Here is a 24,293-nt window from a genome sequence, read left to right on the forward strand (position 1 = left end):
CCAGTGTCCTGACCTCTCCTTTATACAGTCCCGTGTCTCTGCCCCTGCCCAGTGTCCTGACCTCTCCTTTACATCCTCCCATGTGTGCACTCTCCTCACGGCACCCTCCTCTATGAAGTCTGCTAACTCAACTTGCTTTTTCTCAGCCTGATTAAAAGGAGTGCAGCCTTGTCTTCACATATGCCAGTCCTTGGTTCTGTGCCCATGGAGTGGGGTACGTCACTGTGTACACTCCTGGTAGGACATGTTGTGCGTCTTTGAAACAATTCTGACTTACGGAACAGAGTAGAACTGTCCATCAGATTGCCTAGGCTGAAATCTTTATAGAAACCTATCGACTACCAACCTTTCCAGAACAGCCAAGCACTGAGCCACCAGGCCTCCTTTGTGCCTCACAAAGCGTGGTTGTGTTGTGACAGCAGTTGTTACGATAGGTGACTTCAGTGGGAGGCTGCCTTTGTGCTCACATAGCCTTTTAGAGTGACTTACCACCTGTCCTTCTCACTCCATGTTTCTTTCTGTTCATTTACTTCTGGCAAGTAGAAAACATGGGGCAGAGCACTGGATGGAGATTTGGGGAGTTTTCAGTTTATTGAGAAGGAAGGACTTGTCACTTCTTTGGAGGTCCAGTTAAGGCCGCTCTGTCATACAGTTGATACCATAGAATTTATTTTCTTCCTGGGGTCCGTGTCTGGCGAAATCACTACTCTGTCCATGAAAAGCATCTAATAAAGTGATTCTGATCCCAGTTTTATTTTTGTTACTGTGTCCTTTCAATCTCGCTGTCGAGTACACATTCTCTTAACGTATTTTAAAGATAATGAGTCTTCATAGAGCTTTACTAGAAAGTATGCTGTAAAACAGACTCTAATGAAAGATTTTCCCGTAGAAATAATGTAGCTGAGATTTGATTTTCTAATTAAGGGTTTGGTGTAAAGGGAAGGCAGTGTGTCGGGAATATAGTAAGATGATAAAGTAGTAAATGATGTGAGTACTGGATGAGCCTCAGGAGCTCCTTCTGCTACTCATGAGGGTTGCACTGGCTGGGATTTTGCAAGTGGACCCCCAGGCCCTTCCTTGTCCGGTGTCATCTGGAAGCTCTGCTGACCTTGCTAGGCTTTGAAATACCAGTGGTATACCTCCCAGCATCACAGCAACGCACATGCCACCACCGTACGACAAACAAATGACATTCAGATCTCATACAAGTAAAATATTGCTGAAATGATTCAAAACCAGTTGCAGCAGTAAATTGACAGGGAACTGCCAGCAATCCAAATCAGATTCAGAAGAGGGTGTGAATTATTGCTGCCATCAGGTGGATTTTGACTGAAAGATGAGAATAGAGATGTTTACTTGTTCTTTATGGACTCTCCAAAGGCATTCGACTGTATGGATCATAATAGACTCTGGAAAACATTGGGAAGAATGGAATTTCCAGAAAACTTCATTGTTGTCATGAGGAACTTGTACATAGACAGAGATGCAGTCATTGAATAGAACAAGGGAATACTGAATGGTTTCAAATCAGGAAAAGTGTGCATCAGAGTTGTATCCTTTCATCATATTTATTAATAGTCTGTATGCTGAGCAACTAATCGGAGAAGCTGAACTCCAGCATCAAGATTGGAGAGAGAAAGGCTCATCTGTGAATGCAGATGACACAGCCTTGCTTGCTGAAAGTGAAGAGGACTTGGAGCACTTATGATGAAGATCAAAGACTACCACCTTCAGCATGGACTACGCCACAACCTCAAACAAGAATCCACACAACTGGGTCAATAAGCAACCTCAGGATAAATGGAGAAACGATTGTAGTTGTGAAGGATATCATTTCACTGGGTCTACACACACTACCCATGGAAGCTTCAGTCAGGAAGTCAAACAACTTATCACACGGAGCAGAGCTGTTGCTAAAGATCTCTTTAAAGCAAAGATGTAACTTTGAAGACAAAGGTGCATCTGACCCAACTCATGGTATTTTCAGTTGTTTCCCATGCATGTGAAAGCAGGATAAGGAATAGGAAGAATAAAGGAAAAATGATGATTTCGAACTGTGGTGTTGGCAGAGAATGTTGGATATACCAGCCAGAAGAATGAACACATCTGCCTTTGAAGAAGTATAGTCAGAATGCTCCTTAGAAGCCAGGATGGTGAGACTTTGTCGCATGTACTTTGGGCATAATATCAGAAGGGACCAGTCCCTGGAGAAGAACAATTCTACAGCCCCCTCTGCCCTTTACTAATAAATTATGACCTCTTCTCTAACTTCTGGAAGGAATAACGAAGCCCTCAAAATGAGAACGCCCTCCCTCAGCTCTGTGTCTCTGAACCTGTCATCTTCTTTCCACCTACATCCATCCTACAGCTTTCTTCTTCCTGTTACAATGGAAACGTGATTCTCCTGGTTCGGAATCAGATTTCTTCACAGTGTCTCAGGGTTTTTGCTCTTTTAATTTTCTCAGTCTCTCCTGTATCAGCAGCTCCTTTCCTCTGAGCTAGTCTTGTCAGTACATACTTCAGTCTCTTCTAAATAATAAAAAAAAAATAATCCATTAGCCTTAAAGCTTCCTTCAACCACTCCCAGATTTTCTCCCCTGAAAGAATTGATATTGTTTCCACTCAGAATGAGTGACCCCATGTGACAGAGTGAAAACTGTCATCTTGACAGAAGCAGGTCGCCAGATCATTCTCGTGCACAATCACTGGTTAGATCCAAACTGCCAACTTTTAGCAGCCAGCCATTAACTGTTGCCACCACCATAGTTATTTACTGCATTTATATCCCACGCATTGCTCAGCCTTGTGTAGTAGAGACCTTGCCTAGTTTATGGTCCTCTGGTTCCTTCGTCTTTGCTAAATCCAGTGAACACTATAAAGTTTAGGCACCACGAGGGGCTCACAAAGTTTGTGGAAAATGGAATTAAGACGCTGGAGTCTTTCCACAGACTTTCAAAGAAGCCCAGTCGTCTTTACAGTTCTGTCCATTTTGAAAATCCTTTTCTCACGATTTTTTCCCTTCTATCTCATGCCATCTACTCTCGTGCATCAGTTATGGTGTGTGGGCTGATGTCACTCACTAAGGCCTGGCAGACAACATCTGACCTCCTGTAACTTCTCACAGGGAAAGGAGAATGAAGCTCAGCCTCAGTCCACAGCCAGTTCCAGTGGGGCTGGGGCCAGATGTGTCATCAGCCTTCTGCCTTCCGTCAGTCCCTTCCGCTGCACTCTCTTCTCAATTGGGTTGAAGAATTAATTGTGGTGGCCCCTCAGAACTCAGACACCATATTCAACAGTTGTGGGGTTTACTAGGGCAGGATTAGAAATGCTTAGGTCCCACTTCAGTCAGGACAGCCTCTTGCCAGTCATGCCTTCGGACCTTGCTCCTGTCCTTGTCCTCTTTCTTAGGCACGGGCCCTCTGGTCTCTGCCCTGCTCCAGCAGTGTCACACAGCTCTTTTAGCACTGCTCTGTAAGCCTCAGGGCGAAGGTGCTCAGCTTTACTTGCTCCATGGACCAAGCAGCCCTGCTCTGTCTGGTGCTTGGGCTCGCGGTTCTGCATGCTTTCTGTCCCTGGTCTGAGGAGGGTCTGTGTGTGTAGGGGTCTTGGAGTCCAAAGGACATGCGCCACTCCTGCCTCCTCTTTGATGGTAGTGAGGTCCCCCTGAGAAACTTGTAAACAAGTTTCTGAGATGACTTGTTTACAGACCCACGTTAGATTTCCATGTGCTTATAATCACAGTTAAGGAGCTCTGGTAGCGTAGTGGTTACAAATCGGGCTGCTAACCCCAACGTTGGCAGTTCGAAACTACCAGCTGTTCCATGGGGGAAAGATGAGGCTTTCTGCTCCCATAAAGATTTACAGCCTTGGAAACCCTGTGCAGGGTCGCTATGAATCAGAACCGACTCCACGGTACGTAACAACAACAACAACAACAATCACAATGAACTCTGTTAACAGCCATTCAGAACGGAATCATGTAATCCTAGTGGTGGTGGTGGTGTGCTGGAGAGTCAGCTCCGATGTGTAGTGACCCTCCATAGGGTTTCCGAGGCTGTAAATCTTCATGGGAGCAGAAAACCTCATCTTTCTCCTGTGGAACAGCTGGTAGTTTTGAACTGCTGACCTTGAGGTTAGCAGCCCGACTCGTAACCACTATGCTACCCCAGCTCCTTTACATAATCCTTCTAGCATCTTTTCCCACCTTCTCTTACCCAGACCCACCAGGAAAATAAGTCAGTGGGAGGTACAAAGACTGTGCCTAGAAGAGCCCTCCGAAGGCATTCACTGCATGACCACCCCTGAGCTCCACACACTCTTTCAACTTGGGATCTCACAATACTGCAAATTCAACCATCACCAAGCAGAGCTATGGTTTTCATCCCTCCCCACCGCTGTCCCCTGCTTGCTGTTTATATCAGTGACTACTCACCGTTAACCTCTTGCCCCTGCCAGCCATCATTACCTTTACTCCTCCCTCTCCAACACCCATTCTTCACCTTTCTGCAATAGCTGAATAATTGCAACACTAAATTTCAGTGGCCTCTCTGCCTCTGGCCCTTTTTTATTCTGCCTAAATCCTCATTCACAAGACAACCAAAGGTGTTTGTCCCTAAATACACTCTAGTTGACATTGTTTTGTTAAAATCCTTTCATGCAGTTCTTGGAAACAGGATCATGATCCTCGAGTTCACAGTGATACCGCTGAGCCCATCTCCAGTTGTCTACTCTAGTCTCCCTCATATGCTTCTCCTCCTCCCACGTCACCTGCCTTCCATTGGGCTGCCCTTCTTAGTTCTGTCTTCCACACCCACCCACCCACATTGACAGTTCTCAAAGTATAATTTGGGTACCCCTGGTATCCCTGAGTTCCTCTCAGAGGGGCTGCAAGATCAGCACTTTTATCTGTTGGGAGTTGGGGGAAGACTTTCAGAGCAGACCAGTTTTCCACTCAATAATTTACACACCTTTTATTTCAGCTCAGTGACTGCAGTCATCGCACATCCCCCTGGGGTTTTCCGTTTCCATTCCTTCTCCTTCCCTTACCCTCAGAACTCTGACCTGGGGTCAGCGCTGCTCTGTGAGGTGTGTGGACCTCCCTAGTGGGTTTGTTCCCCTTTGTCTGAAAATCGAACCACAAACTGAGTTCTGTCCAGATGGGGTGGCATCCTGGTTCTGGCCCCTCTCAGTCGCAGGCACATGCATGGTGAGCTCAGACCCAGCGCTCTGTGTGGCGAACCCACTGCTCTCGGTATCTGATGGGTACGTGCTGAGTAGTCTGAGCTTCAGAGTTTCCCATTTCTGAATTCTTGTGGGGTAATTGTTGATAGATGTAACCCACACAAACAACAGTTCTTCGGGGTCCTTGGTAATGGTCTAGGAGGGCGAAGGGGCTCTGAGCCCTGGAGTTAGAGAACTGCCATTTAGGTCTCAGTTAGAAACATAGCCCCTGGGAAGTCTTCACCATGGTTCTCTGGGGTGCATGCCTGCCCTATCATAGAACCAACTATGTTACGATGAAGAAGTTTATCCAGTAGGCACAGAAAACCCCATAAGAGAAGGAACCCAGTTATATCCCTGGGACTTAGCATAGTTCTGGGCACATCATTGTTGTTAAATGCTGAGTTAGTTCCAGCTCATAGCGGCCTTGTATAATTGGGTTTCCATGGAGCAGTTGGTCTGGAGGGTTTGAACGGCTGACTTTGGGATTAGTAGTCCAGTGCTTATCCTACAGAGCTGCACTGGGACTCCTCTGGATAAATTGTTATTGTTGTTGTTAAGCGCTGTCGAGAAGGTTCCAACTTAAACCCTGTATAGGGTTTCTGAGGAGTAGCCGATGACCTTGAACTGCTGACCTTGTGGTTCAGACTGACTTTACGGTCCATTGCTTATCTAGCAGTGCCACATGCATGGTCAGTAAGCACATGTTGGATGAATCTCTTAGAAAATATTCAGGGGGTGACCTACTGTGAGGAGCCCTGGGGTCAGTGGTTTGAGCTGAGCAGCCACTCTGTGGGAGTCATGATGTGGGAGTCTGTCTGTAAAGATGACAATTGGGCAGCACCTGGGGGGTAAGGGGGGCTGCGTAGGGGCAGGTCTGTTTTGTCCTGTAGGCTTGCTATGAATTCAGACTCTATTCCACAGCAATGGGTTTGGTTTTTCTTTGTTGTTGTATTCTAAATTATTCAGTGTAGATTATGATGTAAGAAGTGTTAACCATTTTGTGCTTTAGAGATGCATTCATTTCTTAACTTTTTTTGAACCAACATCTGACTGGTTTTCAGAAAGCAGAGTTTACATTATAGCACAGTGTGCATGTTTCTTTCTGCACACACAGACACTGGAAGAGTACACATACCAGGGGCTTCAAAAGTTTGTGGAAGAATGGAACTAATGATAACGGCATGTATCCATAAAATTTCCGAAGCCTCTGGTATGACAGCAGAAAGGGCCTGTGACTGGGCGTGAAGAGTGCTGTCTGTGAATCCTGATCTCCCACCAACAGCGCTGGTACCTTGGACAGCTCCATGTCCCCTGGAACGGGAGTTTCCTCGTGTATCTAGGAATGAAGTTAGACTTTGCTTCCCTACAACCTGGATGACACAGTATAACAGCATGTGAAAAGTGTCAGATTGTATACTGATTGTGTGATTTATATTGTGCTTCGATAAAAATTCACATAAGCATATTAACCTCGCTCTGTTTTTCCAGGAAAGACGATAAGGACTACGCTTTAAAACAGATAGAAGGAACTGGGATCTCAATGTCGGCGTGTAGAGAAATAGCCGTAAGTGAAGCTCTTTTATCAGTATTGCTCTCAGCTGACCTTCCTTCCACTGCCCACTCTGCCAGTCTCTGAACTGCATTTGTCACATGCAGCCCTGGTGGCGCAGTGATCAAAGGGTTCAGCTGCTAACTGCAAGGGTCACTGGTTCTAAAACACCATCTGCTTTGTGGGAGAAAGATCGGCAATCTCCTGCCTTAAAAATGAGCCCTGGAAATTCTATGGGCAGGTCTACCCTGTCCTTCAGAGTTACTGGGACTTGGCATTGAGCTGTCAGCAATAGGCTGGCTTTGGTTTGGTGTGTGGTTTAAGTTGTGTTTGTAACAATAATTGAATGTTGGTGAGAAATTTTCCCATCAGCTATGAAGAGATATAATACTGTGAGCAGTAAAATTCTAGCAAAAAATTCTATGTAAATTCATTTATTTGCAGTTTAGCCAATCTCCATTTATATAAATATATATCTTTTTTAATAGTGTCACTAACTCATTAAGGGAACAACTACATTTTATTGATTAAAGTTTAAAAAAAAAAAAAAAGAGGTGTTTTAGTAAGTGTAAAATCAATCGTTTGAGGATTAATGTTGTTGCTTAGGTGAACTTGCAATAGGACAGCGCTATTGAATAGAAACTCATTTTGATTCCAAAGTGAACTCTTCTTCATGTTAATGCTTTATGTCACTATGTTACGTATGCATTGAGAACTGAGCATTACCTCTTAGAGATTTTATGTCAGATTTTACTGTGGTCCACATTTGTCTTTGTGTTGCCTTGTTTCAGGATATTCTCGGTTTTATCTTATAGTCTTTGGTTTTGCTCGTCTAGGTCTCCTACCCTCTTGTGGGTTGTTTTTAGCTGCTGTCATGTTATGTTGTCATGTTAACTCGTGACTCATGGCGAGGCACGTGTACAACAACAGGTGGACGTGCTGCCTGGTACTGCGCCATCCCCAGGATTTGTTGAGGAGCAGATCACTGTGAGCTGTAGGGTTTTTCATTGACTGGCATTTGGAAGTATTTCTCCAGTCCTTTTTTCCTCATCTGTCTTAGTCTGGAAGTTATGCTAAAACCCATTGAGCATCGTAGTAACTCACAAACTTCCGCTGACAGATGGGGGAGGGTATTCATGGATCAGGAATCAAGCCCGGGTCTCTGTCATTGAGCACCATGGCTCCCTACTCTGCAGTCCACTCTTGGTGGTGTTGCTTGGTGCTGTTGAATCATTTCCCTTTGTACAACAGAACAGTGACCCCATCACAGCAGAATGCAACGCAGCCTGGTTCTGTGCCAACCCTGTTGTCCATCCTTGTAGCAACTGTGTAAGCTCCTCTCTTTGAGGGCCATCCTCACTGTGCCAAGCGTAATTCCAAGGGACTGGTCCCTCCTGTTAACTAGACACATGAGACTTTGTCTCTCTGTCTTTGTTTCTAAAGAACATTCTGTACTACAAAGAGAGATTTGTTTGTTATTAGATAATAGGGTATTGCGACATGCAAATATTAATGGGAATAATCTTACTCATTTAGTGAATTCTGTTCCACTGGGTTTCCAGTCAGCTGTCCTGTATTCTGAACATTTCCATGCACACTGGAGTCAGTCAAAGTAAAGGTGTGCAGTCTGCTCCTGTAAAGGTGGACACTCTTGGAAACCCTATGAAGTAACTGTTCTAGCCTACAGGGTTGCCCTTAGTCAAATTGATTCAATGGCAGTGGGTTTGATTTGGTCATTACAAATTGTAATTATAAGGGATCTCTTTTTGTTTGTCACTTGATTGTAATCTGTTGCTTCCACTAGACTGTCACACATTTCTTCTCCACTTGCTTCTTGTTGGAACCAAAGCAAGTGATTTCATTTCCCTGCATTTCCATTTTTTCTTTTGTAAGATGGGGATAATACTTGTAGTAGGAACTTGGGATACTTCAGAAGCTATCATGAGCTCTTAATAAATGTTAGTAACCAGTTCTATAGCCATAATATTAGTGTCATCTGCTTATTGACATTTGTCCTGACTAGAGCTCTTGGCTGCTAACCGAAAGGCTGGAAGTTCAAGTCTTTCCAGAAGTACTTCCGAATACAAGTCTGGCATCTGTTTCTGGAGGAAATCAGCCATTGGTAACTCTGTGGAGACCAGTTCTGCACTGACACACATAGTGTCTCCATGCGGCATAGCTCCACTGCAGCTGGACTGGTGTGAGGATTGGAGCAGCAGGCCTTAAGACATTTTTAATGGAATTAAAAGATAATAGAATTTTTCAGTGAACTATTTGAAGTCCCTTGTGTCTCTTGGGTCCTACCGTAGCATCTCCCACAGTGCCTGGATGGTAGTCGGCTTTTGTTAACTGTTCACCCCATTACATGCATCACAGCTTCTAGCTTTCTGGAAGTCCTCCAGTATAAATATTGACTTCGTGCAATTCCCTACTGAGTCTCAGTCTCATCTACAAGCCCATGGGGAACACTGCTTTTACTCTCCAGGTGACTTGTCTCCAGGTTGTTAAGTGCCATTGAGTTGGTTCCAACCCATAGTGACCCTGTATAGGATTTCCGAGGTTCAAACCAACCTTGTGGTCGAGTGCTTATTCTACAGTGCCACACCAGGACTACTGATATGTCTCCCTAAAATCACCTCACTTCAGTCTAGCTTGTCCATTGCACTTCAACAAAACAAAAAAACCCGTTGCTTCTGACTCATAATGACCCTGCAGGACAGACCAAAAGGACCGCACAGGGTTTCCAAGGTTGTCATCTGTGTGAAGCAGACTGCCAGGGAAGGATACAGTAGATTAGGGGAGTTAAGGAGTTAGTTCAAGGTCCTATTCCTGGGAAGTGGTAGAACCAGGATTTAAACTCTCTTAAAATTAATTAACTTTTTTTTTTTTTTTTTTTAAAGAAAAGGTATTTATTATTTACACCACTGAAATAGTCCTGTAAGAACAATATATACGTTTATTTGAAAGGATTAGACTCCCTTCAATACAATAACTGTATAAAGCAATATTGTCAACACAAAACAGTAGCTAAATTACACTATCTGTAATTCAGGAGTAAGCAATGTTAAACAAAATTTTTTAATCCCATGGCAATATTTTTACTGAAACACAGTGTTTGTGCTTAGACAATTATAGCTGGAAAAGAACAGAAACCTTTGTTCATGCTTTTCAGGGCTGAAACAATGCTGTGTTCCACTTTGAAATGGACTGCCTTTAATTGCTTTTATAACAATGTTTTTAGGCAGCAGTGCTTCAAGTTATGATACCGAAGAGTGACATACTCTACCTCCTTATTTGATTCTCTAATCTTTTCTGTTTCTCATACTATGACATAGCTGTACCACAGCTGACGTTTTCCAGTTTTACTCAAACACTGTCACACTTGCAGACCAGAGACAGCTCAGAATTTAGAGATTTAAGTAGCAGAGTACAGATGAGAAATTACAACAAATGAAGAAACAATTCTTGGGTAATTTAAACATACTTAAATACTAGGTCCATTTTCCAAAAACTAGTGGGTTTTCTGTTGTTGTTGTTTTTTTTTTAAAGGAATAACACTATTTTCGAGATGTGTTTGGTCTAGAGTTATTGAGACAAAAACACAAGACAAGACATAAGACATATTTGTTTCAAATAGGTACCAATGCCTAAGTTGCCCGTCCCTATCAACCCTGTATACAGAGGATAGGTTTGATCCTTGATGTGAAGAGTCCTTCCCTCTCAGTTGGTATTTTGATCTACTACATCCATAAATATAGGTCAAGTTCATCAAATTGTAGCAATTTACACTTATTTCCTTTATCAAATTTATCTTCCTCTATTCAAGTTCTCTAGCTGCTCCTTGGAAACCTATTCAGGGTTGCTATGGGTCGGAATCAACTCAACAGCACTTAACAACAGCATTCGAGTTCTAATCATCAAGCCATAGAAACTAGGTCACATGGGTACTATCTGCAAGTTTGGGTGTTCTTGTGCATCACCCCCCACTTCATGTCAGCTGGACGCTTTACTTTCAGCTAGGTCATTGTCCATGGGCTCAGGAGTTCCCAAGGCTCCGGTAAACTTCACACCAACCAGCCCTTCCTCTTCTCTCTCAAATCTCCAGGTCAACAGGAATGTATGGAATGTGGTTTCACCTAGCCCATATTTTCATTGCAGCCTTAACCCTACTTCCATTCACTTGTAGATCAGTATGATCAACAGCAAGCTTAGATGCTTGTTTCTGTTTTCCCTTTGAGTTTCAGTCTTGGAACTGGCTTTGTCCTGAAGGGACTTGAGTACTTGCCTTGATGACTCCCCAGGGAACAGCTTCATTGTTCTTGTAATAGCCAAACAAACTGCTGTTTTTGTTTTTTCCTGCTAGTCTTTATTTCAAGAAGTATCTTCTGTTCCTGTAGCTGCTCCAGACTGGTCTGCATGTCCTTTCAAGTGGGAATGTCCCACCTCAGAAGTTTCTGGATGGGACACAGGATTCTACCTAAGGTCCTGTACACTACAAAGGCTCCGCAAGAAGCATATATCACTGGGCAAGTTCTAGAACCCCTTTTAGGTATTCCAGTCAGTTATAGGCTGAAGTTGGACTTACAAGCTTTCTGTAATCATGTTTCCTGATATTCCTTTCTGTCCCACCCACATGTCTATTTTACAATAGTAGGCAAGGGAAACCAGTATCCATAACACAGTGAAGCATCTTAACATTATTTCCCCTCTTTTAACCATTCAGACTATACCTCAATCCCTGTCTTCCAGAGTCCTGTTGTTCCAAGGTTGAGCATACATCACTATTTATCTCTGCAAGCCTACCTGAGTGGTCCATGCAAGCCTACCTAAGTGGTCCCCTATCTACCTTGTTCTTCCACTCCTCTTCCCCTTCTTTTGTATTGCCCTCCCCAACACCCGAGTTATGATGTCACTATCCCCTACCCTGTGTTCTACCATCCCTTCCCTCCCACCCCTGGTTACCAACAAAGATTTTTTATTTATTTTTTAGTATGGGTATCTTTTCTTAAGCTTTAACAGTCTTATGCATTATTTGTTATTTTGTGATTGACTAATTTCACTCAGCATAATGTCCTGAAGGTTCATCCATGTTATGCGGTGGTTTGCAGCTAGCTTCCTTGTTATTCTTCAAGGTCACATAGTATTCCATTGTGTGTATGTGCCAAAGTTTGTGTATCCATTCTTCATTTATGGGCAATTAGGCTGTCTCCATATTTTTCCTATTGTAAATTGTGCTGTGATAAACATTGGTGTGCATATATCTACTCATGTTCTGGCGCATGTTTCTTGTGGATGTATACCAAGTAGAGGAATTGTTGGATCAAGGAGCTCTGGTAGCTTAGTGGTTACAAATTGGGCTGCGAACCTTAAGGCCAGCAGTTTGAAACTATCAGCCGCTCTGCGGGAGAAAGATGAGAAGTTCTGCTCCCATAAAGATTTACAGCCTTGGAAACCCTGTAACCATAGGGTCGCTATGGGTCGGAACCGACTCCACGGCACATAACAACAACAACAAGGTATTTCTATTTCCAGTTTTCTGGGGAAGTGCCATACTGTTTTCCAAAGGGGTTGAACCATTTTACATTCCCACCAGCAAGTAGGAGGATCCCAGTCTGTCCACATCCTCACCAGCATTTATTGTTCTCTGCTTTTTGGAACTTTGCTGTTACTGCTGCTGTGAGATGGTATCGCATTGTTGTTTTGATTTGCATCTCCCTAATGGGAGTCCTGGTATGGCGCAGTGGTCTAATGTGTCAGACTGCTCCTTGGAAACCCTATACAGGGTCGCTATGGGTCGGAATTGACTCTACAGCACGTAACAACAACAACAATGGCTAGTGATCATGAACATTACTCCATATGTTTGTTGGCTGCCTGAATGTCTTCCTTGATGAGGTATTTGTTCATGTCCTGTGCCCATTTTTTAATTGGCTTGTTTGTCTTTTTCTTGTAGAGGTGTTGTAGTTTCCTATATATTTTAGAAATTAGTCCCTTTTCTGATAATGTCGTTGCAAAAGATTTTTTCCCATTCTGTGGGCTCCCTTTTTATACTCTTTTGGTGAATTCTTTTGATGCACATAAGTTTCTAATGTTTGGAATGTCCCAATCATCTATTTTTTTCTTCTTTTGTTTGTGTAATTCTTACAATGTTTGGTAGTCTGTGTCTGCCTTGTATGAGAGCCCTTAAATTTGTCCCTATTTTTTCATTGATGACCATAATTTTATAATCCTGAGATTTACATTTAGGTCTTTAATTCATGTTGAGTTGCTTTTTGTGTATAGCGTGAGATAAAGGTCTTGTTTCAGTCTTTTGCATATTGCTTTACAGTTCTGCCAGCACCATCTGTTGAGAAGACTGTGTCCTCCTCATGCAATGTACTTTGACCCCTTGTCAAAGACCAGTTGGCTGTATGGTGGTTGGTTGGTTATGTGCCGTGGAGTCGACCCTGTACAGGTTTTCCGAGACTGTAAATTTTTATGGGAGCAAAATACCTCATCTTTCTCCCATGGAACAGCTGGTAGTTTTGAACTACTGATCTTGCAGTTCGCAACCTGATTTGTAACCACAATGCTACTGATCTCCTTTGGCAGTATGTGGATGGGTTAATTTCTGGAGTCTTGATTTTGTTCCATTGATCTACGTTTCTTTCATTGTACCAGTATAAGGCTGTTTTAAGGAGCTCTGGTAGCGTAGTGGTTGCAAATCGGGCTGCGAACCTTAAGGTCAGCAGTTCCAAACTACCAGCGGCTCCGCGGGAGAAAGATGAGGCTTTCTGCTCCTGTAAAGATTTACAGCCTCGGAAACCCTGTACAGAGCCACTATGAGTTGGAACTGACTCGACAGCACTTACCAACAACAACACTAAGGCTGTTTTGACTACTGTAGCCATGTAGTTAATTTTGAAATCAGGGAGTAAGAGGCCTCCAACTTTGTTGGTCTTCTTCATCAGTGCTTTGTTTATCTGGGGCCTCTTTCCTTTCCATATAAAGTTTATAATTGTTTTTTCCATCTCTTTAAAGAATGTTGTTGGACTCTGGATTGGGACTGCATAGATTGCTTTGGGCAATGTTGACATTTTCACAATGTTAAGTCTTCTTATGCAGGAATGTGGTACATTCTTCCATTTTTGTTGGTCTCTTGTAGTGTTTTGTAGTTTTATTTGTATAGGTCTTTTGTTTCTCTGGTTAGATTTATTGCTAAATATTTCATCTTTTGGGTGTTGCAAATTGTATTGCTTTCCTAATTTCCTTTTCAGCATTGTCATTATTAGTATAGAGGAATCCAACTCATTTTTGTATGTTGATCTTGTACCTTGCCACTGTGCTGAATCTTCCAATGAGTTCTAGGAGGTGGTTTTTTGCTGAGTCTGGAGTTTTCTATGTATAGGATCATATCATCTGCAAATAGAGGGAGTTTTACTTCCTCTTTGCCTATTTGGATGCCTGTAATTTCCCTATTTTGCCTTATATCTCTGTCTAAGACTTCCAACACAATATTGAATAGGAGTGGTGATAAAGGGCATCCTTGTCTGGTTCTTGTTCGTAAAGTGGGAAGGCTTTCAGTTTCTCTCCATTGAGAGTGATGTTGGCTGTTGGTTTTGTATATATGCTCTTAATTATGTTGAAGAATTTCCTTTCAATTCCTACTTTGTTGAGTATTTTAATCAGGAGTGGATGTTGGATTTTTGTCAAATGCCTTTTCTGCATCAATCAATATGATCATGTGGTTCTTTTCCTTTTTTCTTATTTATATGGTTGATTATATTGATTGTTTGTCTAATGTTGAACCAGTCTTGCATCCCTGATATGAATCCCACTTGGTCATGATGTATTATCTTTTTGATGTGTTGTTGAATTTTGTTCTTAATGACGTCCTTCCCTGGTTTTGGTATGAGGGTTATGCTTGCTTCATAAAATGTAGTAGAAACTTTTCCACCCTTTTCTATATTCTGGAATAATTTGAATAGAATTGGTAACAGCTCTTCCCTGGCACCTAACACCAACAACTTCCCTGAATGTTTGGTAAAACTCACCAGTGAAGCCATCTGGACTTGGACTTTTTTTGGTTGGGAATTCTATGATGACCTGATCAGTTTCTTCTTTTGTTATATGTCTGTACAAGTTTTCTTCTTCAGTCTGTGTAAGTTTAGGTAGGTCGCGTTTTTCTAAAAATATATCTATCTCCTTTAGAATTTCAAGTTTTTTGGAGTACAGCTTTTCTTAGTATTCTGTTGTTATCCTTTTTATTTCCATTGGTTCTGTTGTGACATCACCCCTGTGGTTTCTTATGCGTGGTATTTGTGTCTTCTCCCACTTTTTTTTTTTTTTAGGTTTGGCAATGGTTTGTCTATTTTATTAATCCTTTCAAAGAACCAGCTTCTTGTCCTGCTGATTCTTTCTCTGATTTTTCTGTTTTCTATCTCGTTTATTTCTGTTTTAATCTTTATTATCTCTTTCCTTCTGGTGACTGTACTTAGCTGGTCTATTTCTAGTTGTTGGAGGTATTGTGTTAATGTGTTGAGTTTGGGTCTTTCTTCTTTTTGGATGTTTGCATTTATTGCAATAAATTGTCCTCAGCACTGCTTTTGCCATGTCCCAAAGATTTTCGTAAGTTGTGTTTTCATTCTCATTTGTTTCTAGGAATTTTGCAAATTCACCTTTTATTTGTTCTGCTACCTCGTAGCTTTTAAGCAGGGTGTTTTCATTTTCCATGCATTTGACTTTATGTTCTTGGTCTTCCTACGGTTGATTTATAATTTTATAGCATTGTGATCTGAGAAGATGCTTTGTAGTGTGTTGATGTTTGTAAACTTATGGAGGCTTGTTTTGTGGCCTAACACATGGTCTGTTCTGGAAAATGTTGCATGTGCACTGGGAAGGAATGTGTATTGTGCTGTTGTTGGGTTGAATGCTATGTTCACATCTATGAGGTCAACTTTGTTGATTGCGTTGTTTAATTCTTTTGTGTCTCGTTGAGTTTCTTTCTAGTTCTATCCTTTTTCGAAAGTGGTGTATTAAAATCTCCCACTGTCATTGTAGATTTGTCTATTTCTTTCTTCAGTTCTATTAGGGTTTGCTTTATATATTTTGGAGCTCTTTCATTGGGAGCATAGATGTTAATTATGGTTATGTCATCTTGTTCAGTTGACCCTTTAATCATGAGATAATGTCCTTCTTTACCTCTTAGGCTAGCTTTTGTCTTAACGTTTTTGTTATCAGAGATTGGTATTGGCTCTCCTCGTTTTTGATTGGAATTAGCTTGGTATATTTTTTCCCATCCTTTAACTTTTAATCTGGTTTTGTCTTTATGTGTAAGGTGTGTCTCTTGCAGACAGCATATTGAAGGATCTTGTTTTCTTATCTGTTCTGCCACTCTCTCTCTCTTAACTGGTGCATTTAATCCATTGACATTCAGTGTGATTGTCGATAGCTATGAATTAATTGCTGTCATTATGTTTGTTTTTGTGTGGTGCTGCTAGTTTCTTTGTTCTGCATGCCTTCCTATGCTGATTTCATATTTTTTGTGCCTTTTCTTATCAGTTTCATCATAGCTTTAATGTTTCCAGGTTGTTCTTGGAATCATTTTCTAGATATGTTGTGAAGTATTGATTTTCTTTGAGGTTACCCTTAATTTTTTCCTCCATTTCAAACAGTCTATTTTATCCTGCAGTCTACCTGACTTCCAAACCACCTGTATCTCTGTTCCTATATTTTCCCCTTCTTTCACATTGTAATTGTTTTGATCATAGATTGGCCTCCCAGATCCTCTGAATTCGTTCTTGTAGTTTTTTTCTGTTCTAGACTCTTCCATCTGTCAATTGAGTTCCAGTGGTGTTGCCACGAATATCAGTCTCCAGTTGTTGTCTGTTCTTTTTGGTTCTCAGTCCAATTAAGTCCCTTTAGGATGTTTTGAAGCACTGGGTTGACTTTGACAAAATCCCTTAGCTTCTGTTTATCCTGGAATGTTTTGATTGTATCCTAGTATTTGATTGACAGCTTTGCTGGGTAAACGACTCTTGGTTGGCAATTTTTTTTCTTTCAGGGTTTTATCTATGTTTCCCCATTGCCTTCTTGCCTGCATGGTTTCTGCTGAAAGATCAGAGAAACAGATTTTATTTGCTTGCCTTTTTTTAGGTAATACTTCTGTTTTCCCTACCTGCTTTCAGGATTCTCTCCTGGTCATTGATTTGGAGAGCTTGATTATGTTAAGTCTTGGTGATTTTCTTTTGGGGATCTATCCTTCTTGGTGTTTGTTCAGCTTCTTGAATGCGTATCTTCTTGTCTTTCAGGATGTTAAGTCTTCAGATTTTTCTTTCTTTTTTCTGCTTGCTCTTCTGTCTTAGCAGTATTGAGAGATTCATCTTTAAGCTCGCTGGTTCTGGCTTCCATCTCTTCAGTATATCTTTTGCCCATTCAGTGTATTGTCTATTTCTGATATTTTATTATTAATCATTTAGACCTCTATTTTTTTTTTTTTTTTTGTAGGTTTTGAATTGTTTCCAGTGCTATTTGTATCTTATTTAATTGTTCCTGTAGCATTTTCCTTATTTTTCTTAACCCCTCTGTGGAGCATTTGGCTGCACTTCAGTATCATTCTCCTCAATACCTTATTAGGCAGTTCCAAAGCCTGCCCTCCTTCCAGTGGGGGTTCTGGGTCTACATCTAAGTCATTTGATTTAGTTGCTCTGTCTAGTTTCAGGACATGAGCTGAGGTCTTCTGTGGTTGTTGTTGTTGTTTTTTGGGGGGGGGACATTTTCAATAATTAGATGAATATATGTAGGTGTATTATTAAGCTTTCTGATTACCTCTTGGGAGATGTGATCAGGAGGTGGTGTCCCTTTTCACTTCTCTAACTGTTCAACTCAGAGTCATTTTAGTAAGTGTTGGTTGTCTCTGCTGCTGTAGTGTATAGCAGCTGGTATTGGCTCTTGCCCAGATGGTGGTATTTTATAGGGTGTGATTATAGCTTGGCTATATGACTGCAATTGCTATCTCTTCTTGGGTAACATAGGGAGAGAAAGAGCTCCCTCCACCCCAAGGTAAAAGGGGGACAAAAAAACCCACAAACAGATTGGACACTAAAGTATAAAATCATGCAAAAACACACAAAAAAAACCCATAGCGAAATATGAGTAAGACTTTAACGCCCCTTGTTCAGTTTCTTGCCTTCAAGGCCACCTGAGAAATTTCAAGGTCTCGTTCCTTGTTTTTGCATCTCTTCCTCTTCCTCAAGCCCACTCCGGTGAGACACATCCCAGGACTGGCCAGAGCCGTTGTGGAAGACCCTCCCGTTTGAAGCTGTTCCTGTTGCCTCCTTCCCCTTCTTGGGTTCTGGGCCCAGTGGTCTTTGCTGAGCAGGTCCGTGTTCATGGGTTGTAGAACTCTCTGGGGGCGGGGGATAGTGTCCACTCACTTAGTCACCCCTTCTAGGCACTAGAGTGGAGGTGCGCTGACCGAGAGAGACAAATGAACAGAAAAAAAAAAATTGTTCACACCTCTGTGTCTATTGATGGGTCAGACCTCTGCCATGGGCATTTTCTCTTGTTCTTGTGTCTGCTCAGTCCCACTCAGGGTGGCTGTGCCGGGACTCGATGGCTGCCACAGATCAGAAAACAACACTTTTCTTGCTTCTGCTATAAATCCTACTAGCAGTAAGTCTTCCATACTTATAAAGATTCTTTTATATGTAGTTCAGAATTCCGGAACCATCCCCTAAACCTGCTTTGTCCAGTATTCTGTGTTATCACTGGCAGAGGTCTGCACGGTGTCTCCACCTAATCCGCCATCAAGCCTCTTCCCCATTGCTGCTGCTGCTTGGTTTTTTATTAAAGAAATGAGTTTGAGGGGAGCCCTAAGGCTAGCCGTCACTGTGGTTTCTGGTACATGGTGTGAGGACTGCTGTCCAGGCCTCGGTGTCTGTTAGCTGTCACTGATCCCTTGTCAGCATCAGAAGGGCTTTGAGATCAGTGTCTCATTCACAGCTGTGTTCCAGGTGGGAGGTAATGGAAGGAGCCGAGTCCCGGCTGTAGCCCTTCTAACAGCCACAAGGTCCTGGATACCCCACCCCCTTCTAGTGATCCCTCTTCAGATTCTTTGCTGGTTAATAAGGGATCAGTTGGGTTTTCCGATAATGTCTGTAGGTCTCTGACTGTTGGTAGTGTAAGCTCCAGAGTCTCATAAATTTGAAAATGACATTCTAAAAGCAGATATCTATAGCCTGATAGGGATTTAATCTTGCTCCTGAATAAAATAGCCATCCTTCTCCCCAGAGAAGTAATCTTTAATGTGTAGGACTTAAAATGTCACCCATTCATGTTCTTTCCTTTGGTGGTTCATTTCCTGATGTAATGGGAGCATTAAGGAGCCTTGGTAGCACAGAGGGTTATGCATTGGGCTTGACAGCCTTGGAAACCGATGGGGCAGTTCTACTCTGTCTTTAGAGTCACGATGAGTTGAAATTGACTAGATGATCCTTCCATTGGGTCTGGTTTTGAAGGTGGTGATCTTACAGAAGGTACTGGCATGGTAAGTTCTGAGGCCATGACTTTCTCTCGTGGCTGTTAATGTACCTGGAGCACATTGTGACAAGCCACAGGGACATCTGGTCCCTGTTAGCACCAAGTATCAATCAGGCCTCTGTACTTGTCTCTGTTTTTGTGTTTGCTTAGCTAGGCTGGAGTGCCCTTTCACCAGGGGTATGATTAGGGCCTCTTTGCTTATTAGATGTAGATAAACAAAGGATGAAAAGAAGAGAAAGGTCAGATCCCTGAAAATGTGTTCTACTTGGGTGCTTCTGTCTGTGTAACTTGTTGCTTAACTATGTTACGAAAAAGGTTATGAAATGTAATCAATTTTACTATGTACTTGAAATTTCTGAAAGATTCAACGCTGTACCTCCCCCAGCTACGGGTCTCAGTTCTAAGTAATAATTTGTCTTGATGAATGTTGTGCTTCCTGATGTTGGAATTATTCTTTGATGGTGTTGTTTTAAAAAGGGTTACAGGCCATAGATTTGTTTTAAGTTTACTTGTCATGTGGTATAAAAGCAGACAAATGCATTCAGTTATGGAGGGAGCTTCAAAGACTTCGTGGAAAATGGAATGAAAATATCATGGAATTTTTCCAGGAACGTTTTGCAGCCTTGCTGTATTGTCTCCCCACCAATTTCTCCTCATGTGTTAATCAAACGCGTCTCTGGATATCTGAAGGGTTATGCTGGTGCTGATTAAATTTTCAAGATCCAACACCATTGAGCCTGTATTGCTTTGAACTGAAAGGATGTAAAATGACGTGGGGTTTTCAAGATCGTTTTTGTGGCAGAGATGTAACGGATCCCCTTTGTGTTGCAGTTACTCCGTGAGCTTAAGCATCCGAACGTCATCTCTCTTCAGAAGGTGTTTCTGTCTCACGCTGACCGGAAAGTATGGCTTCTGTTTGACTACGCTGAGCATGACCTCTGGGTAAGGTGCCCTTCTTGCCATCAGCTTGTTAGAGTGAGGAGGACAGTTGGGAGCTCAGCTGACTCGGACACACCCACTCTGCAGCAGGAGAACCCATGTGGGTTCACATGTTGATGCTGTGTGTTCCATTTTGACCCTATCCGTGTGGCCTTGGTGACAGTTACTAAATGACAGACTCTTGAGTACAAACAATCTTCTGTGTTGTCCCACCACTTTACGTTTTGACGGGAAAAAAAAAACATTAATCGGTGATAATTTATTGTGTTATAAAATATTAAAACCACTGATTTCCTGTTCCTCTGTAGATTCATAGGGCCCCTGGTGGCCCAGTGGACCACCAGCCATAAGGTGGAAGGTTCAAACCCACCAGCTGCTCCGAGGGAGAAAGATGAGGCAGCTTGTGCCTGTAAAAGACTGACAGTCTCAGAACCCTTTGGAGCAGTTCTCCTGTGTCCTTTACGGTCCCTCTGAGTCAGAATTGACTTGACAGCAGCAAGTTTGGCGTTTGCAGAGTAAAAGAATATGAGGGAGGCTTCAAAAAGTTCCTAGAAAGATCCCATTATCGTTTACTTCCATTTTTCTCATTAAACTTTGAAGTCCTCCCAAGATGAGGGTGGCTATCGTCTTGTATGGGGAAGAATAGGTTCTGTTTGAAAGACTAGACTGAGATCTGATAGTGGGTCTGCCAGCTCTTTTCCATAGGGTGCTAGGCTGGTCCCTTGAAGGCTCTGGAGCTGGAATTTCCTTCATCTGCAAAGTGTCATACTGTGTCTGCAGTTTGTACAGGGTGGTTCTGAGCTGCAGTTGTATATTTGAAAAGACTTCTGAACAAAAGAACTATCAGATGTTGGAAATTATTAATGAGAGGGACTATGGGTTAATGTGCTGGACTGCTAGGTCGGTTGGAACCACAAGGTTGGTGGTTCAAGCTCACTTAGCCGCTCCTTGGAAGCCTTGTATGGGGTCACTGTGAGTCAGAACTGGCTCGACAGCATTTAATAGCCACAGTAACTAATGACATTGAGTATCTTCTCATATGCTTATTGTCCATTTGTTTAACTTCTTTGTGTGTAAATTTTGTGTAAGTCCTTTGCCCATTTTTTGATGATGGGGTTTATCTTGTTAAGTTGTTAAGACTTCTGGACATTAAATCCTTATCCAAACTTTAACCTAAAAAAATTTTTAAGTTATCTTAAAATGTATTAAGTATTAAGATATTAAGCTTCTGTATTAAGATATTACGTATTAAACTTCTGGATCCAGTAGGTCATCTTCCCCAGGAGAACAGACTGGATGTCACATCATAACTTAGGGCAGGTGACAGAATATTCTAGATTTTTAGTGAGTCATTGTAGCTTGGTTTTGCTTGCCTGCCATTACATACATTGAAGCAGAGACTAAGAAGAAAATGAGACTAGCATACTGCTGCCAGAAAACTCTACCTTTCCACCAGGTGTGCAGACTGATCACACAGAATATGTCCCATCTACGACACTCACCCTCCCACCAGGTGTGCAGACTAGTTACACAGAATACATCCCATCTGTGACACTCTGGCTTCCCACCAGGTGTATAGACTATCACACAGAATACACACCAGCTATGTGCAAAATTCTGTCTTCCCACCAGGTATTTTTGCACTATTAACAACCCCCCTTATTTTGTAAAGTAAAGCACTTTACTCATTAAGCAATGGTCTCTATGGATTGGAATCGACTTGATGGCACTTAACAACATTTCATATTCATGGTCCTTATGCCTTCTGTAGCCTGAGAAAATAGGAAGTAGAAATGCTAACCTAGAATACTAAATTCCATCTTGGCATTTTGATTGTTGACAGATTTCAGGCATGTACTAAGCATGTGCCCTTACACGTGGAGCCCCGAGTGCACCCTGCTGTACTGGCTCTACAGTACCTGTACAGCTAGAGGGGACCAGCTGACCTGTATAGACCCCCGTGCAGTTTAGGGATGCTGTCATGAAAACCAACAGGCCTGCCCAGAGAAAGTGAAACTGTGGGTCTGGTTTCTGTGGAGGTGCCTGTACTTCTCAAGGGATTTCTAAATCCTTCAGTTTGCATTTTTGTTTTATAGGACATCCAATAACACTGAACCTAGAAAACTTGAATGGCGGGTAGTTCAGGGCTGTTGCATTGCTTATTTGTGTGTTTCAAATGTGAGTCATTCATTCATGTTTGTAAATATTCTGAATCTTTTAGTGTGAAGTGCTCATTTGCATGCTGTCACTTCTCCATCTTTTTTGTGTCTTGACCAGCCACTGTCTGTAGCCTGTAAGTCATAAATGGGTGGTGTAGGTAATGCCAATCCAGCCAGCAGTGGCTCTCGACATTTGCTCAACTTCCACTCCACTCCATTCATTTAATCACGACAGAATGAAAATGATTCTGTTGTTGAAAATTTCTACCAAATAACAGGGGTTAAAGACAGATCATTGTAATTATGTGTTGAAAACAAAATCACGCTATTTCCTCCTGCTCTGTTGTAATCATTTGTCTTCAGACTCTACAGGAGAGTCGTGGAGTCCTGATGTGATGCTGTAGGATAATGTACTGGACTACAGGGTCGGTTGGACTGCAGTGTTGGCAGTTCAAACTCAGCAGCCGCTCCTCAGAGCTATGAGTCATAGTGGTTGTGAGTCAGAACCGACTCGATGACACTTAGCAACAACAGCGATATGAGAGATGCAGAAAAGGAAATGGCTGGCCCCAGCTGTTGGGAAATTTCAAAGTTATTCATGTTCTTCAGCACATCTCCTTCTGATAGGAAAATAGTACATACCCCCTTCTCTCCTCCCCTCTTTCTGTTGAATCTTCTGTTGATGTTTTTCTTTCTTTCAGCATATAATCAAGTTTCACAGAGCTTCTAAAGCCAACAAGAAGCCCGTTCAGTTACCTCGGGGCATGGTGAAGTCACTGTTATATCAGATCCTCGATGGGATCCACTACTTGCACGCAAACTGGGTGTTGCACAGGGATTTGGTAAGTTGACCTGTGACTGGGTTCAAATGGGGAAGAAGCAGGTATAGGTGGGTGCGTCTCCTTGTCACCGTGTTGTGGTACACTGAGGCAGGCAACAGCATCTGGCACCACAGAGGGCACGGGGAGGAGGGGTATGGACATCTTAAAGCTTAGCTCAGCCTCGGTGCACCGCTTCTCTGCAGACTTGCAGAAGAGCCTGTGTGCGCTCCTGGGGACAGCGCTGGCTGCCTGCACATGGGCTCTAGATGCCAGCTGGCCTCTACAGTGGAGGTTTTCTTGAAAGACTTGAAAATGACTTTTGGAGCCTGCTGCAGGCTACGTGGCATATACCTAGAGGAAAGCCTCAATACACTCCGCTGCTTTTTATTAGGGCTTTGACTCTGTACTATGGTCAGGACCCTAGTGGCACAGTGGTTAAGTACTCAGCTGAACCCACCAGCCACTCTGCACTACAGCAGGCAGTCTGCTTCTGTAGAGATGCCAGCCTTGGAAACCCGAGGGGCCAGCTGTGCTCTGTCCTATAGCACCACTGGGAGTCGGCATTTGCTCAGTGACAACAGGTTAGGTTTTAGTGTGCGGCTCTTTTTTGTGTTGCTTAGCAGTTGTTTTTCCCATAGGCCTTCACTAGTCACAATTGTCTGGCCGATAGGTCTTTATTACTTACAATTGAAATATAATATTGAGAAGCCTGGGGTGGTGGTATAGGATCAGCACTGGACTGCGTACCATAAGGTCGATGGTTCAAACCCACCAGTTGCTCCTCAGAAACCCTGTACAGGGTCGCTATGAGTCAGAACCGACTCAAGACACCAAACAACACCATTGAGAAGTCTAGCTGTGTTCACGTGTATTTAACCATTACAGAAATGAGTTTTCTTATTTACATTTTATGTGGCAAAATTGTTTATACTTTCCCCGCCCCATCTAGGATATTATCCTTCATTATGTTTTCATAGATTTAAGTGATGTAAGCCTCAAATTTGTCCTTTCCGATTGCACAATTACATGGTACTTTTGCTGTTCTTCTCTTTGTAAAGACAGTGAATGTAGGAAGGTCTCTAA

General features: G+C 42.5%; 1 protein-coding gene across 2 annotated transcripts in view; it reads left to right on the plus strand.

Annotated features, from left to right (window-relative positions):
- The window catches only part of CDK8 (cyclin-dependent kinase 8), a 122,746-nt gene that overhangs the window by 56,830 nt on the left and 41,623 nt on the right, over positions 1-24,293 (plus strand). For both annotated transcript variants that reach the window (XM_006831927.1, XM_006831928.1), the window contains exons 2-4: positions 6,712-6,787; positions 20,123-20,233; positions 23,091-23,231. In XM_006831927.1, coding sequence (XP_006831990.1) covers positions 6,712-6,787; positions 20,123-20,233; positions 23,091-23,231 — 328 coding nt within the window. The remainder of the gene's footprint in view (positions 1-6,711; positions 6,788-20,122; positions 20,234-23,090; positions 23,232-24,293) is intronic.

This window comes from Chrysochloris asiatica, unplaced genomic scaffold, assembly GCF_000296735.1.
Source record: "Chrysochloris asiatica unplaced genomic scaffold, ChrAsi1.0 scaffold00005, whole genome shotgun sequence".
In the NCBI taxonomy this organism is placed as follows: Eukaryota; Metazoa; Chordata; class Mammalia; order Afrosoricida; family Chrysochloridae; genus Chrysochloris; species Chrysochloris asiatica.